The sequence below is a fragment of the Ictalurus furcatus genome, chromosome 19 (genome assembly GCF_023375685.1).
Source record: "Ictalurus furcatus strain D&B chromosome 19, Billie_1.0, whole genome shotgun sequence".
Taxonomy (NCBI): domain Eukaryota; kingdom Metazoa; phylum Chordata; class Actinopteri; order Siluriformes; family Ictaluridae; genus Ictalurus; species Ictalurus furcatus.
This window is the reverse complement of record NC_071273.1, coordinates 24918585-24934818: the sequence shown is the minus strand read 5'-3', so window position 1 is coordinate 24934818 and position 16234 is coordinate 24918585. Positions and strand designations below refer to the sequence as shown.

At 41.7% G+C, this 16234-nt stretch overlaps 1 protein-coding gene across 2 annotated transcripts in view; it reads right to left on the bottom strand.

Moving 5' to 3' along the window:
- lin7a (lin-7 homolog A (C. elegans)) overlaps window positions 1-16234 on the bottom strand; it is a 40679-nt gene continuing 24445 nt past the window's right edge. The window contains exons 3-6 of one of the 2 annotated variants that reach the window (XM_053650789.1): window positions 11502-11573; window positions 7926-8135; window positions 4403-4618; window positions 1-3776 (exon numbers count right to left, since the gene is read on the bottom strand). In XM_053650789.1, the coding sequence (XP_053506764.1) occupies window positions 4403-4618; window positions 7926-8135; window positions 11502-11573 (498 nt within the window). In that variant the 3' untranslated portion in view covers window positions 1-3776. The remainder of the gene's footprint in view (window positions 3777-4402; window positions 4619-7925; window positions 8136-11501; window positions 11574-16234) is intronic. The other variant, XM_053650788.1, reaches the window with a different exon arrangement.

Here is a 16234-nt window from a genome sequence, read left to right as displayed (position 1 = left end):
GCAAGAAAACAACCCCCTGAGACGACAAGAGGAAGGGAGTGAAAAATCTTTTCTAAATAAAAGGATTGTAACTGCGATCAGATGTTCAGCAATTTAGCAATACAGAAGTACTTGAAGGTTGATGATGAAGATGGACTGGGGTGTGTGTGTGTGTGTGTGTGTGTGTGTGTGTGTCCAAATCAGAAGGCAGAGACATCAAAGCAAATACATCTGTTTCCACATAATGTCATCATAAGAAATATTAAACCAACTTTTTTCCTCCACAGATATTTTCTCTTGTTAGGAATGAAGGTTCTGTGCTGAAGCTCCTGGATAAGTCTTTGCAAACCTGTAGTAACAGATTTTAGCCACCAGGAGGCAGTAAAGTGCTACAAACGGCTACGACACCAGGCTGAAAATCTCCATTCTATAATAATCACCTGATCCCGAATCATTTCTCTTCATCCAGAGTTTTGTAAATAAAGGTTACTATAAAACTGAAAGAACTTTGGTACAGGAATGAAGATTAACCAGTCGAGACTCTGATGTACACACGGACATATATGTATTTATTCATACAAATATAATATAATATAATATAATATAATATATAATATACGTATATAACAATTGCATATCACCTGGTATTGTTTTTGTCTGTCTGTACAAGTTTAATCAGTCTTCAAAATGCACGTCGTCGATAAGAAAAGTGTTTAAAACATACAAAACGGAGAGAAAAGTCAGGCCGAGGAACAGCTCGTACAGCAGATTCGCTTCACAGCATCGTCTGGTTCCTGCGACACGGTTTTCCTGCAGCCCGATCTCTCACAGGTTCACGAGTAAACCAAATAAAAACCAAACGAAACGAGTTATTCGGATTATTCCGATTTGGACCAGGCTTCGTGAGTCACTTGACTACAGAGTCGATTCTTTTGAACGAATTTTCAAAACGAGCGTTTTGATTCGTTTGATTGTGAATTTAAAACCTGGAAACAACTCCAACCGCAGGAACACTTCGATTTTTTGGAATAAGAATCAGCCGTGGAAGTAAAACGACTCCTTTGCGAATTGATTCGATTCATTCGATTCACTTTAGAGGGACGATTCAGTTAAAAATTCCAGCAACGCAATCGCCTTCGCGTCCGTGCGAGTTCGATGTTTGCTTCTTTAGTTATGAAGTTAAAATAAGTAACAGAACTAACCGAAGTTAATCAAAATCTCTCTCTCTCACACACACACACACACACTAATTTTCATATACTCGCTCCAGATGACATTAAGCTCAGTGACATTTTATTTTTAAGAGCATAACAGCATCATAAGAGCATAATTTTAAGGGCATAATGTTAACATCTGTAACTTTTCAGTTAGTATCTGTACACATTTTGAAGCCTTGAGTGATGAAAATCACCTGCAGGATTAGCATGAACTCGACTCCAGCACTCGCGGCTAACTGGCTAACTAGCGAGAAGTAACATTAGCCTAATCTTTATGTAGCAGAGCGAAATTAGGTAACTTCATATCAGCTACAATTATACTTATGTAAGAATTGAATTTCATTCAAACATTTCCTTCCCAAGAAAGCTCATTTGTCTTATTGATTAAAAGAAGCTAACTTCAGCCACTCATACTATGTCAGTTAGCATAAATTTCATCATCAGGCTAGCACTGGCTATCAAGCCAGACCACATGTATTATAGATGAAGTTAAACTCTTGTAGTTGCGTCCGATTTCTTTCACTTCAGACTTTTTCTGCTTGCTGATACGTCTCACTACGTCAATTTGGCTCACTCACAAGCTAAACCCAGCAACTGAGCGGTTACATATGACGTTAGCTAACGTCAGCGTCGTAACTCTAACACAAAACCAAAGAAGCTCGGCTTGTCTCGGCTAATCGGTTAGAAAACGTTGCATGCGCTTGATTTTTCACTGAACTGTTCCTTTAAAGAGTCGTTTAAAGAGTCATTTAAAGAGTCGATTCCTTCATAAATTGTGTGTCAATCTCAGTGAATGAATGATTGTCAGTAGTGGAGAAGATTACGGCCGGTTTTGATCAGACGAGACGCTCGGTTTCGGAATATACAATAAAATCGAACGGAATTACATTCGGAAAAACTCTTCAAGATCACAAACTAGAAAATTTGCAAATAATAAAATAGCGTTATGTTACATGACCACCACTTTATATAACTTTATTCATTTATTTCATATATCTTCTGTGTGTGTGTGTGTGTGTGTGTGTGTGTGTGTGTACGACATTCATATCCTCATAAATATCAACGTTTTTGTAGAACTGTAACATCGCATCGTGAACAAATCTGTAAATATAGCTAATCACACTCCGTCAACTTCAGCAAATTCGCGTCGATATTTAAACTATTTTCCTCCGTAAATCAGGTTCATTTTATGTTTCACGTAGAGCCAAAATGCTACCTAACAAAGCACAACGCTAGCAATCAAGCTAGCAGTCATGCTAAACTGCTAACCTTCCTGCTCTGCAGGCTAACATTTGTTGTTATCAATAGAAGCATTTTTGTCCCGACTATTTTTCTTCTTCTCGCGTTACGTGCCATTAACATTACCTTTAAGTTTGTACAGAATGTCCATGACTGCTAACATGGCTAACATTAAAATGTTAACTAGCAAAAGAGTGGGAAAGCATGTAGCTAGTTAGCAGAAATGCTAGCAGTAATGCTAAATGTTCTGCTAGCTTGTTTTTATGTTAGGTAACAAAAAAAAAAATGACATATTTCCTCCAGACTGTGATTATGTCGATGAACTGTTAATGTATTTGTACAAAATGTCCATAAATGCTAACAACACATCTGGGCTAAAGCTAGTATTCATCCTTGCAGTTAGTTTTCATGCTCTGCTAGCTTTTGGTTGTTTGTTTTTCTGTTAGCGAAAGTAGCATTTTTGTCCCAACTGTGCCATGTACCTTTAATTTTATTTGCACACAATGTTCAGAAATGCTAAAATAATGAACTAGCACTAAAGTGTGAAAGCGTACAGTTAGCTAGCAGTTATCTTCTGCTGGCTCGTTTTTCATGAGCTATTTTAGCATTTTTGCTCCATACTGTAACGTTAACAGTTACGGTTAGTTGCGCAGAATGTCCAGGAACGCAAACGCAAATGCTAGCTAAAGCCTGCAGGGACATTAGCAGTTAGCGTTCATGCCCTGCTAGCTTCTGTTTGTTGTTAGCCAGACCAGTTTCTTTCTCAGAGCCTTGCGTTTGGCGTTAAACCAAATTTTTACAGAATTTTCACGACGTTTTTAAAACCAACTGAAGTGTGTTATTGCTAAATCTACACTTTTTTTTATATATATATATAAAATATTTCTTGCTACAATACGGTATAAAATACCTCACTTTTATCCGGTAAAAGACATCTGACACTATTTTCTTTCGCACAGACACGAGCACCAGAAGAATCTGTTAATAAGTTAGCGTAGAAAGCGGCGACTAAACAATAAACTGGTTTAAAAACACAAATAAAAGCTCGAATAAAACTACTAGCGGGACGTTTTTTTTTTCTTTGGAACGGGTCACAACTGGTGGGGAAAAGGAGAAGTGAGAGTTACGCCGTGATCGCTGTCGTCATTCTGCAGTCGTTCCTACGTACGCTTAGCGAGCGCCGACGTCTACGATCGATCAGGACGTTGTAAAGCTGTAGGTAGCACACTAAAACAAGCGAGAGTGGTCTTCGCTGGAAAAGGACGTGACCCTCGTCTGCAGATTGTGAAGTTCGAATAAAGCTCATGGTGTGTTGTTTACTTTTTCTTCTTCTGGAACAACCTGTGAAGTAGCAAAGCAACAAACACTGAGAGTGTTAGCGACGGCTAAGGCTAAGCACAAGGCTACGACTGTGTCCAAAATCACGTAATACACATATTTAACATGAACATATTGGAATTTTTTGCACAGAATGCTCCACGTGACTTGTATAGAAGGTCTGAAAATGCCAACACGGCTAATAATAAATGTACATTAGCAATGTGTAAAGCTTGCAGTTAGCTAGCAATCAGTCACGCTGTGTAAGTGCTAACTTTCTTTCTAAAGGATTAATAATAATAATAATAATAATAATAATAATAATAATAATAATAATAATACATTACTAATAATGAATTAGCATGGCTCCTTTTGGCTAATAATGAAATGGCCAGCAGTTAATTTTATTGAATAAATATAGTGCCCTCTGCTGGTCAATAAAATTATCATTAAGTACTTTTCTTTAATAAATCTGGTGCCTCTTTATAGCAAATAATTCCATATAATAAACACAATAACTCATTTTTACTCAGTGACTGCAGTGCCCCCTGCTGGAGCATTAAAAAAAAACAATAAACGTTCTTACTCAGTAATTGTAGCGCCCCCTGCTGTCCGTGTGTTGGGGGCCTTAAAGCAATGAAAAGCCTCACCTACGCTGTGTGGTTCTGTTGAGTGTTGAGGTTGTGTTGTTGCTGTTGCTGAATGAGGAGCTGCTGCTGCTGACGGCGTCGTGCCGAGCGGAGTTTCTCGAAGCGAGCCTCCATCTCCTCCAGCACTTTGGGCGTGTAGCGCACCACCAGCTTCACACTGCCCTCAGCCGCCTTCAGCAGCTCCACGGCCTTCTCGTGGTGCTCGCCTTCCACGCTCTGAGAATGGAATCACACAAAAATCCCCATAATGTGTGGTGTTAACATTCATTCACAGCTTTTGAAATTAGCTCCGCCTCCTTACTCAGCTCTAGCCATCTTCCATTAACGGAAGCACAGCATATGCAGTTTAAACAGAGGGGGCAATCGGTCAGTCAGGGGGCAGGTGACGTCTTGTCAATGCTTTCATTGCAAATGCAATTCACCTAATGGACATTAATTAATTACAGGAGCGGTGTGTGAGGTGTTTTATTTCTAATAAAGCCCACTGCAATGAAGACTCCAGCTTTAGAGCCCGTCTGAAGTTCAGTGAGGTGAACGTGAGCGTTACGTGCTGCATTGGCACTGCGGTTATTTTGAAACATGACAAACGTACGTTGATACCTTATCGTAAACGAGCGTTAATTAGTTCTTTGCTCAGTAAAGCGCTGCACGTTTCCTTTACTGAGAACCTCTACCTCCAACATGAGAACAGATTTTCCCATTATAACCAAATGAAAACTCAAATGAATCCTGCGTGGTGCCGCTGCTGGAAGCCGCTGTTTTTCCTTCACAGTGTGTGAGACAAGAAATTACAGTCTGAAGTTTGTCACGGTCTGAAAGTTTGGAGGAGAAACCGACAGAGACCAGTTTTAAAAAAAACCCCACTCTGAAATGTCTGCGCTTCCCTTTTAGCGGTGATGCAGATGGGATTTAAAGAGGAGAAGCTCTGAGAGTAAAAACGACGTTTCACTCCTATCTGATTCCCTTTGGAATGATAAAGGAGACGGATTACGTCTTCAGGAATTTCATGTGTAAAAAAGAATGAGTGATTGTCTAGAATGTCATTTAATTCTAGTGCTTTAAGCACTCTTTAAGGGGCCAAGCACTGAAAATTCTTACATCCCCATACCGTGTTCCTACTACTATATCCCCATACCGTGCTCCTACTACTATATCCCCATACCCTGTTCCTACTACTATATCCCCATACCGTGTTCCTACTACTATATCCCCATACCCTGTTCCTACTACTATATCCCCATACCCTGTTCCTACTACTATATCCCCATACCGTGTTCCTACTACTATATCCCCATACCGTGTTCCTACTACTATATCCCCATACCGTGTTCCTACTACTATATCCCCATACCGTGTTCCTACTACTATATCCCCATACCGTGTTCCTACTACTATATCCCCATACCGTGTTCCTACTACTATATCCCCATACCGTGTTCCTACTACTATATCCCCATACCGTGCTCCTACTACTATATCCCCATACCGTGTTCCTACTACTATATCCACATACCGTGTTCCTACTACTATATCCCCATACCGTGTTCCTACTACTATATCCCCATACCGTGTTCCTACTACTATATCCACATACTCTGTTCCTACTACTATATCCCCATACTCTGTTCCTACTACTATATCCCCATACCGTGTTCCTACTACTATATCCCCATACCGTGTTCCTACTACTATATCCCCATACCGTGTTCCTACTACTATATCCCCATACCGTGCTCCTACTACTATATCCCCATACCGTGTTCCTACTACTATATCCACATACCGTGTTCCTACTACTATATCCCCATACCGTGTTCCTACTACTATATCCCCATACCGTGTTCCTACTACTATATCCACATACTCTGTTCCTACTACTATATCCCCATACTCTGTTCCTACTACTATATCCCCATACCGTGTTCCTACTACTATATCCCCATACCGTGTTCCTACTACTATATCCCCATACCGTGTTCCTACTACTATATCCCCATACCGTGTTCCTACTACTATATCCCCATACCGTGTTCCTACTACTATATCCCCATACCCTGTTCCTACTACTATATCCCCATACCGTGTTCCTACTACTATATCCCCATACCGTATTCCTACTACTATATCCCCATACCGTATTCCTACTACTATATCCCCATACCGTGTTCCTACTACTATATCCCCATACCGTGTTCCTACTACTATATCCCCATACCGTGTTCCTACTACTATATCCCCATACCGTGTTCCTACTACTATATCCCCATACCGTGTTCCTACTACTATATCCCCATACCGTGTTCCTACTACTATATCCCCATACCGTATTCCTACTACTATATCCCCATACCGTATTCCTACTACTATATCCCCATACCGTGTTCCTACTACTATATCCCCATACTCTGTTCCTACTACTATATCCCCATACCGTGTTCCTACTACTATATCCCCATACCGTGTTCCTACTACTATATCCCCATACCCTGTTCCTACTACTATATCCCCATACCGTGTTCCTACTACTATATCCCCATACCGTGTTCCTACTACTATATCCACATACTGTGTTCGCACATGCAGTGATTTTTCATATTATACATATTATATTATTATACAGTATCTTACTACTATACTATTCTATTTACACACACACACACACACACATACACAATACTATTATACAGTATCTTACTACTATACTACTGGTTGTCATGGCTACACTGGTAGTCCCAGGCTATTGTGATTGAACTGTTTACAGGTCAAGTACTTAAAGCTCTTACATCCTCATACTACGGCAGCTCAAGTGGCTCTACGCTGTTACTAGTGGGCGTGTCCTATCCTTAGTTTACATCCTTATGTCGCACCAAGCCGATCGTAGTCTCCCCTATACGAGGGTGTAACAATAGAACGAAGTCAAAAATCGACTTCAAATAAGAAATTACAGAGCACAAAATAACCAAATGGCCAGCAGCTGAGTCTCAGCACGTTCAGAACACACACAAGAACACACACAATTGACATGCGCGGGTTCACGCGGTGATGCCAGTGTTTTCAAAAGCATGCGTTTTCCCAACTTCAAAGATGGAATTTCTGCACCTGTGAAGGTGGGGTTGGTTTTTTTTTCCTTCGGAAAAGCTTCTTTACATCGTTTACATGTGGATAGAAGAAAAAAAAAACCCTACGTTTTGATAAAATATATGTAATTATGTGTCGACGGGCCTTAAATATCAACTCATAATAAACAGGCAGATCTGTTTCTGCTCACAAACGCGTTCTTAAATCAAGTTCGCTGCCATTTTGTTGAAGGATTGTGAAGTTTGAACTTCTTCCACAGTGAGATGGTGTTGAAATCGCCTCAGAGACGATGATCCCGCTGCTCCTCCCATACGGATTAAGCCGTCAGAGATGTTTGCTGTTTTGATGTACGAAGCTAAGGTTGAGGTAAGAAGCTTTCATGGGAAAGGCGTGGTAACATGCTCTCTCACGCGCTCGCTCTCTCACTCTGCGGATTGAAACTCACCACTCCGTTGACAGACAGTAGCTGATCGCCCCTTTTTAAGCCCCCGTGTCTCTCGGCCACGCCCCCTGGGATGATGCGAGAGATGTAGATCGGGGAGTTTTGCTCTTTCCCGCCCATCACGTTGAAGCCCAGCCCCTCGTCGGTTTTCGGTAATTCCACCACTCGCGGGTGGGAGTGGCCTTCACTCGCGGCGAAAGCTGCCACCGTCGCCTAGTGAGGGAAAAAAAAAAAGTTATTTCATCACTCGTTAAACACAAAATGAAACACCATTATCCTTGCGACATATTCTGATTGGCTGAGACCAGAAAGTATCTTATGAGGGTAATTAAGGTAAATCCAAAATTTTGGCACCCCGTTGCGTGGGAAGCCATTAAGTGAAAGCTTGCTCATCCGGTATGTTCAAAGATTAAAATCCCATCATAAAATAATTTCAATTCGAACGAGTCTAAGCCGTACTCGTTAAAAGAACACCTCACAGAGAAGAGTCGCTAAAAAGGACATTTTATAAAAAGTTTTACACTTTATAATTTTTACTTCATAAAGACAGTAGAGTAAAGGCTCCAGGAGTTGTGGTGCTTGGACCCCTCATTATTAGCTAATGCTAGCTAGAAGGTACTAAACAGGTTAAAACAACACCAGGGTCTGAAGTTCTTTTTTCCTGTCACGTTATCTGTAATGCAGTACGTCTACACACCGTCCCACACCACAACTTCTTTTAAGTTTTACTCGTCTGTGAAACACTAGATCGAACCTTCTAGCCAGAGGTGCTGTTCTTTCAGGTTTTTCTCATTATTAAGGTGCTCAGGAAAGGGAAGACGAAAGAGAAGACTTTCAAAGCTTTCCTTCAGTCGATTCCCATGAAGAGAAAATCTGAGGGGAAAAGAGGGCAGGGTTCTGCTCCGATGTCTGAGATTCAAAAAACATCTTCCTCTTTCCCTCAGAGGTGGAATAAAGAGCTCGGTTCTGTCAGAGTGTGTTCAGTATGCCAAACACAGACGAGGCTCGACCTTGACGGCTTCACACACGCTGGGAGAGAAGGTGTCATGAAGTAACATATGGTGAACGACGTCTCCGATGCTAAATATCCTCCCAGAGCTGCACGAGTGTTATAGACTTTCTCCCAGAACATGTTTCCAGCACACTGTTGCTAAACCATATGGCTGCTGTTAGGGGTGAAAGGCACATGCCAAGGTGAAATAATATCTGCCTGATATTTAGCGTTTCTTGATTTTGCCAAGTACTAGTCATCCATAACATTTGTTTGATCAGCAAATCACAAACCTGATGATATCACCAGAATAGTTTACATCAAATTAACTAGCTTACTAGCAAACATGGCTAAATAAATAACCACAGACAACTTCCGCTGGAATGTCATTAGCACAGTGCTATTTTTAAAGCCTGGCTAAACTTGCTAAGCCATTATACTGTGCAATTAAACCAGTACTGAATGCTAAGCAGTAACAGCAAGACAAAGAAAGAAAACAAAGCCTCTCTAGGTTAACAAGGATGAAGCTTAAGATTTGATTAGCCAATCACAAACAAAATTCTTTAACAAACAAAATATTGGTTTTAATTACACAGTACCTAAATCCTATCTAGCTTGACTAGATACACAGAGGCCACGCCTCCTTCACTGAGACTGACAAGATACACGTATAAGCCACGCCTCCTTCACTGAGACTGACAGGACACACACAGAGGCCATGCCTCCTTCACTGAGACTGACGGGACACACACAGAAGCCATGCCTCCTTCACTGAGACTGACAGGACACACACAGAGGCCACACCTCCTTCACTGAGACTGACAAGACACACACAGAGGCCACGCCTCCTTCACGGAGACTGACAGGACACACACAGAGGCCACACCTCCTTCACTGAGACTGACAGGACACACACAGAAGCCATGCCTCCTTCACTGAGACTGATAGGACACACACAGAGGCCACGCCTCCTTCACTGAGACTGATAGGACACACACAGAGGCCACGCCTCCTTCACTCAGACTGACAGGACACACACAGAAGCCACGCCTCCTTCACTGAGACTGACAGGACACACACAGAGGCCACACCTCCTTCACTGAGACTGACAGGACACACACAGAAGCCATGCCTCCTTCACTGAGACTGACAGGACACACACAGAGGCCACGCCTCCTTCACTGAGACTGACAGGACACACACAGAGGCCACGCCTCTTTCACCGAGACTGACAGGAAACACACAGAGAGGCCACGCCTCCTTCACAGAGGACACAGGATAGAAAAATGATCTTTGCAGCGAACACAAAGCTGCTTTATTAAAATTCACACCGCATCCAGGGTTAGCAAATTACCGTCATATCATAAAAGAGACAAAGGTCACGTCTAAACTGACAACACGTGAACACACCCGGTCCTTCTCATTACCCTGCGTGTAAAGCAGGCCTTGGTGTACTTCTCGAACGGGACTGATAATGCACATATCACCTAATACGAACACCAGAGAGAGGAAGACCTCATTGTGTGGCTCGTTATAAATTCCACAGTCGAAAATGTCCTTGAAGTCTATTAGCGTCTTCTGTTCTCCCTCGTTTCCTGCTGGTTAATGGCCTATTACACACTGTAACGCGCTAATTGAGTTCAGTCAATACAAAACCCTGAAGACGGCCCATTCTTCCCACAGACAAAAGCACTGAATCCACAACCCAACATCTCCGCATTGCACTCGTCCTTCACTGCATGCTTTTCATCTTCTCTCCCAGTTCTCTCCACGTTCTGCTCTTTTCTCCTGAGGATGCACTTCACATGTGCAGATAATAAGTTACATGAAATATCACAATATTCTAAATCTAGAATATATAGAAATCGGCTCAGATAAAACGTTCTCCAGTTTCCGGCAGGAAAACTGAGTCGAGATGAGAGCACTGGCTAAAATATGACTAATGTGAGATGGGGGAAGGGGGCGGAGCCTCCAGGGACTCGGAGAATTCAAAACACCTGCGCAACTGTCAATCATTCCCGATTCATGTGTACTCCGTTGTTAAAATGTGGAGTTCTTACACACAATACAGTACGTGAAGGTCGGCAGGTCTGTCATGCTAATATCCTCAACCCTGATAAATTGTCCATGATATGGAAGTTTAGCATAAACGTTAGCATAAAAAGCCTAAAGCCCACCACTATCAAGGCTTCAGTTCACCATTTTTATTTCTTGACTGTACCACTTTACCAACAACTTCTCACAAAATGTTCTTCGCTACATACAACCGTGTTTTTGAGAAGATTCCACATACACGGTACACTCTTGTGGCATCCACCGATGTGTAGGAACTTACGAGTTCCTGCACAATGCTGACATTTATCCACATAGCGGAACCTTATTTAGGTTAGCGGACATTGCTAAGTGTAAATCCAGGGTAACTTTCCCCATACGGTGTCTTTTCTAACTCATTTACCAACACATCTGAGGAACGTGTTGATGTTCCTGATGGTTCTGTCGGGTTTTTGTTATCCCCGTCCTGACACCGTGTACAAAAGACTTAGCAGCTGCATGCTAGCTATATGAATCACAATCTTAGCCATTCTCACCTTCGCCGTGGCTCGAGCCTGATACTCCGGACAGCCGTTCACTGTTATCGTCTCGTGCATGTACTGGTAGACCTGATGGAGGAACGGAGAAAGAGAGAGACAACAGATGCATTATTCTACTGGTCAGGACACAACAAACCAAAAAAACCCAAGTATGGAATGTTTTTAGAAAATTAAAATTAAATGGAGAATGATGGAGAATGATGTGGTTGATGGAGAATGATGTGGTTGATGGAGAATGATGTGGTTGATGGAGAATGATGGAGAATGATGGAGAATGATGGAGAATGATGTGGTTGATGGAGAATGATGGAAAATGATGGAGAATGATGTGGTTGATGGAGAATGATGGAGAATGATGGAGAATGATGGAGAATGATGTGGTTGATGGAGAATGATGGAGAATGATGGAGAATGATGTGGTTGATGATGAATGATGTGGTTGATGGAGAATGATGTGGTTGATGGAGAATGATTGAGAATGATGTGGTTGATGGAGAATGATGGAGAATGATGGAGAATGATGTGGTTGATGATGAATGATGGAGAATGATGTGGTTGATGGAGAATGATGGAGAATGATGGAGAATGATGTGGTTGATGATGAATGATGTGGTTGATGGAGAATGATGTGGTTGATGATGAATGATGGAGAATGATGTGGTTGATGGAGAATGATGGAGAATGATGGAGAATGATGTGGTTGATGGAGAATGATGGAGAATGATGGAGAATGATGTGGTTGATGGAGAATGATGGAGAATGATGGAGAATGATGTGGTTGATGATGAATGATGTGGTTGATGGAGAATGATGTGGTTGATGATGAATGATGGAGAATGATGTGGTTGATGGAGAATGATGGAGAATGATGGAGAATGATGTGGTTGATGATGAATGATGTGGTTGATGGAGAATGATGGAGAATGATGGAGAATGATGTGGTTGATGATGAATGATGGAGAATGATGTGGTTGATGGAGAATGATGGAGAATGATGGAGAATGATGTGGTTGATGATGAATGATGTGGTTGATGGAGAATGATGTGGTTGATGATGAATGATGGAGAATGATGTGGTTGATGATGAATGATGTGGTTGATGGAGAATGATGTGGTTGATGATGAATGATGGAGAATGATGTGGTTGATGATGAATGATGTGGTTGATGGAGAATGATGTGGTTGATGATGAATGATGGAGAATGATGTGGTTGATGATGAATGATGGAGAATGATGTGGTTGGTGATGAATGATGTGGTTGATGGAGAATGATGGAGAATGATGTGGTTGATGGAGAATGATGTGGTTGATGGAGAATGATGGTATTTAATTGTGACTGTTGCTATTGGTGTTTTCTGGAAAATGTTAAGGATAAGGACGATAATATTATTAACTGATGTTGTTCATTGGATTCTGAACTTGTTAAAAGAAAAAAAAAAAGTGTGTCCTCGTTCCCTTTCTTTTGAATAGTTGGCTCTTCGCCCGCTTGTAATCATCCAGAATCACGACAGCGCTTTTGGAGACGTTTGGCTATTTGAAGGCCCTCCAGAGTTTCTCTCATTAGCTGGAGTCTGCGAGGACGCTGGCAGCGGCAGCACTTTTCCTGCTTTGATTTCCAGCCAGCGTCTCACACTGAGCCTCTGCCACTCCAGCTGTTAGCATAACCGAAAGAACCCGAGCATCTGTTTAAAGAACCTCTTACTCAGCCGTATTTATGGAACAAGAACCTTACACCTCCGGTGTTTTGATTTCCACTACAGCACGGGGTTCCGAAAAAGCAGAGACAGCGGCACCTTTCAGATCTGACGGTTTACAGTGAATAGCAAGCAAAAGCGAGTAACAAGGCTGTTATCCTCAGTTAGCTAGATTAACATCGAAATCTTTCCATTTCTCTACCAGTTACACCTTTAAATAAACCTTCTCTCCACTTGCTGTCATCTGTCGATGATTTCGATGTGTAGATCTATGAAGTTCTCGTCTTTGTATGAGAGTTAGCGTTGTTGGGATCACACCGGGAACTAACGCCACCTTGGGAAATGGTCTTTTAATTCCAGCGAGCCCTGCTGCTATTTCTTTATACACTATATTGGCTAAAGATAATATCGTTCTTTTCAGTTAGACAACTGTCTATATTATTCATCATTAGACGTTTTAGCCAGATTAGCATTTTGAGGTAGCATTCTATCTCGAACCTCATTTTGCTGTCAGTTCTTTAGATTTTTGCTAAACACTGTTGTTTTTTTTTACGATCATATATAAACACGTAATACATTAGTAGGTATTAAGGAGTGTAACGTCAGTGGATTTACAGTGAGCGAATGCAGAAAAATCAGACAGTGGCTTAAGATCAGAAAAAAAACCCTGTCAGGGCTCCAGCTTTAGCTTACAGCCTCGCTAGGAAAAAAAACAACAACAACAACAACATCGTTTTCTCTGATTACATTTACTGAGGTAACACTAATAAAAAGGCTGCCATCTTTTATTAGCGAAATCCCAGCTATTATAAACATTTTTTTATTACAGAAAATTTGAACACCATCCCAAATACAAATGTGTGTGTGAATTTGTTTTGGAAAACCATGAATACTAATAAACGTCAGGCTGTTTTGCTGGGTAATTTTAATAAAAGCTCATACACACACAGTAAGCAGGATTTATAACCTGCTACTGAACAGGCAATAAAGACCTCCGCTCGGTCTTTTAACGGCGAATATTAAAACGCCGGCCTGAGAGAAATACGATTTCCGATGCCTAATGCGATACGGTGTGAGCGGTTTTAACAGCCGGAACGATGAGTAACGGCGCCGGCGGAACAGTGCTGACGGTCGCGTCACGGCCGACAGATCCACAGGCACCGAGTCGTGTGGTAGAAACCTCCGAAAGTCACCATTAATAAACACGGACAGGACTGAAGGAGTTAAACATTCACTCCAGTCAAAAGAAAAATGAACAGTCGTGAGCTTTCGGTCTTTTTACTGGAAACAGTTCAGCGTGAAGAGGAAGAGAAGGATGACATCATCCAAACAGTGCCAGCCAATCACAGGCAGGGAGAGACGGAAACATGAATTCGATGAGGAACCGTTCATTCTGAACATCCCTGTAATCGCATCGTATTCCTGATGCACTTTATTTACGGCCTGTCAGCACTGTGTCTGTCTAACACGTATCTCGCACCTTGGGGTCCAGGAGGAACGTTATTTCATCTCACTCTGTACTGCAGAATATGAAGTATATGGCTGTGATGACAATAAAGATCTACTCGACTCGACTTGACTCGACAGTGATGGAGTATTTACTCAGACAATACTTCCCTGGACATTTCTAAACGCGATGCTATTTCAAACAATCTGCAAAAAATAAACCACCAGACGGTGTTTAAACAGCGCCTGCGTGAAGTGAAATCCGTATGTATGGACGACGACGGCTCACGTGTAAGGAGAACTTGTGCTTTGTCAGAAAAACGTGGCGACGTCAGAAAAGCGATCGGCCTGTGGCACTGCTGAGGTGTTCTGGAAGTCCAGGTTGCTTTGATAGCGGTCTTCGGCTCGTCTGTATCGTCGGGTCTGGTGTCTCTCGTAGATTCTCTATGGGGTTCGGGTCAGACGAGTCGGCTGGACGATCGAGCACAGTAACACCACGGTCAGTAAAGCAGTTACTAGAAGTTTTGGCACTGTGGGCAGGTGCAGAGTCCTGCTGGAAAAGGAAATCAGCATCTCCATAAAGCTCGTCAGCAGATGAAGCATGAAGTGATCTAAAATCTCCTGGTAGACGCTGCATCCACTCTCGACTCGAGAAAACACACTGGACCAACACCAGGAGATGACATGGCAACCCAAATCATCACTGACTGTTGAAACTTCACACTGGACTTCAAGCAGCTTGGATTCTGTTCCTCTCCACTCGTCCTCCAGACTCTGGAAGCTTCATTTCCAAATGAAATGCAGCATTTACTTCCATCTGAAAAGAGGACTTTGGACCACTGAGCAGCGGAGTTTTTAGTAAAAAGCTGTTTTGAGTTAATTCTCTGATGAGAGCTTTTCTCAGGTCCACATTTCTGTATTATAAATTCTTTACTTGAATATTCTGAGATGCTGGATGTTTGATTCCCGTGAGCTGTAAGCCGTAATCGTCGAGATTAAAACAAAAACAGGCTTGAGATATTTCACTTTATGTAATCAATGTACAATATATGAAACGTTCCACTTTTGGAATTAAATTAATCTCATTTTTTGTTGAGATGCACCTACATGTGTGTATATTATATATGTATATATATATATATATATATATATATATATATATATATATATAAAGGATGTAGAAGGTAGTTGTACGAGTATAAGTATGTTGCTGTGAAATCGAGTTTCAAGCCCCTATTTAACACAGTGTATCAGAGTCTGTTTAATCTTTAACTTCGTAAGTAACCACGTCTGTTAATTATTACACATATTAACTTTCCCTGATCCAAACCCAAGTCTACACACCTCAGACAGGAGAAGAAAAGATCACTCCGTTTGTGCTTAATAAATATATAATCCTCATCTCGATCACTTCTCTGCTCTCCACTTCTCTCACTCTTCTGCTTTAGCTCGGTTTCATTAACCTAGATTTACTGTACTGCTTTGGGAACATGAATGCATTCTCTCTCGCTCTCTCTCGCTCTCTCTCTCTCTCTCTCACACACACACACACACACACACACACATACACACACACAGAGACCAACAAC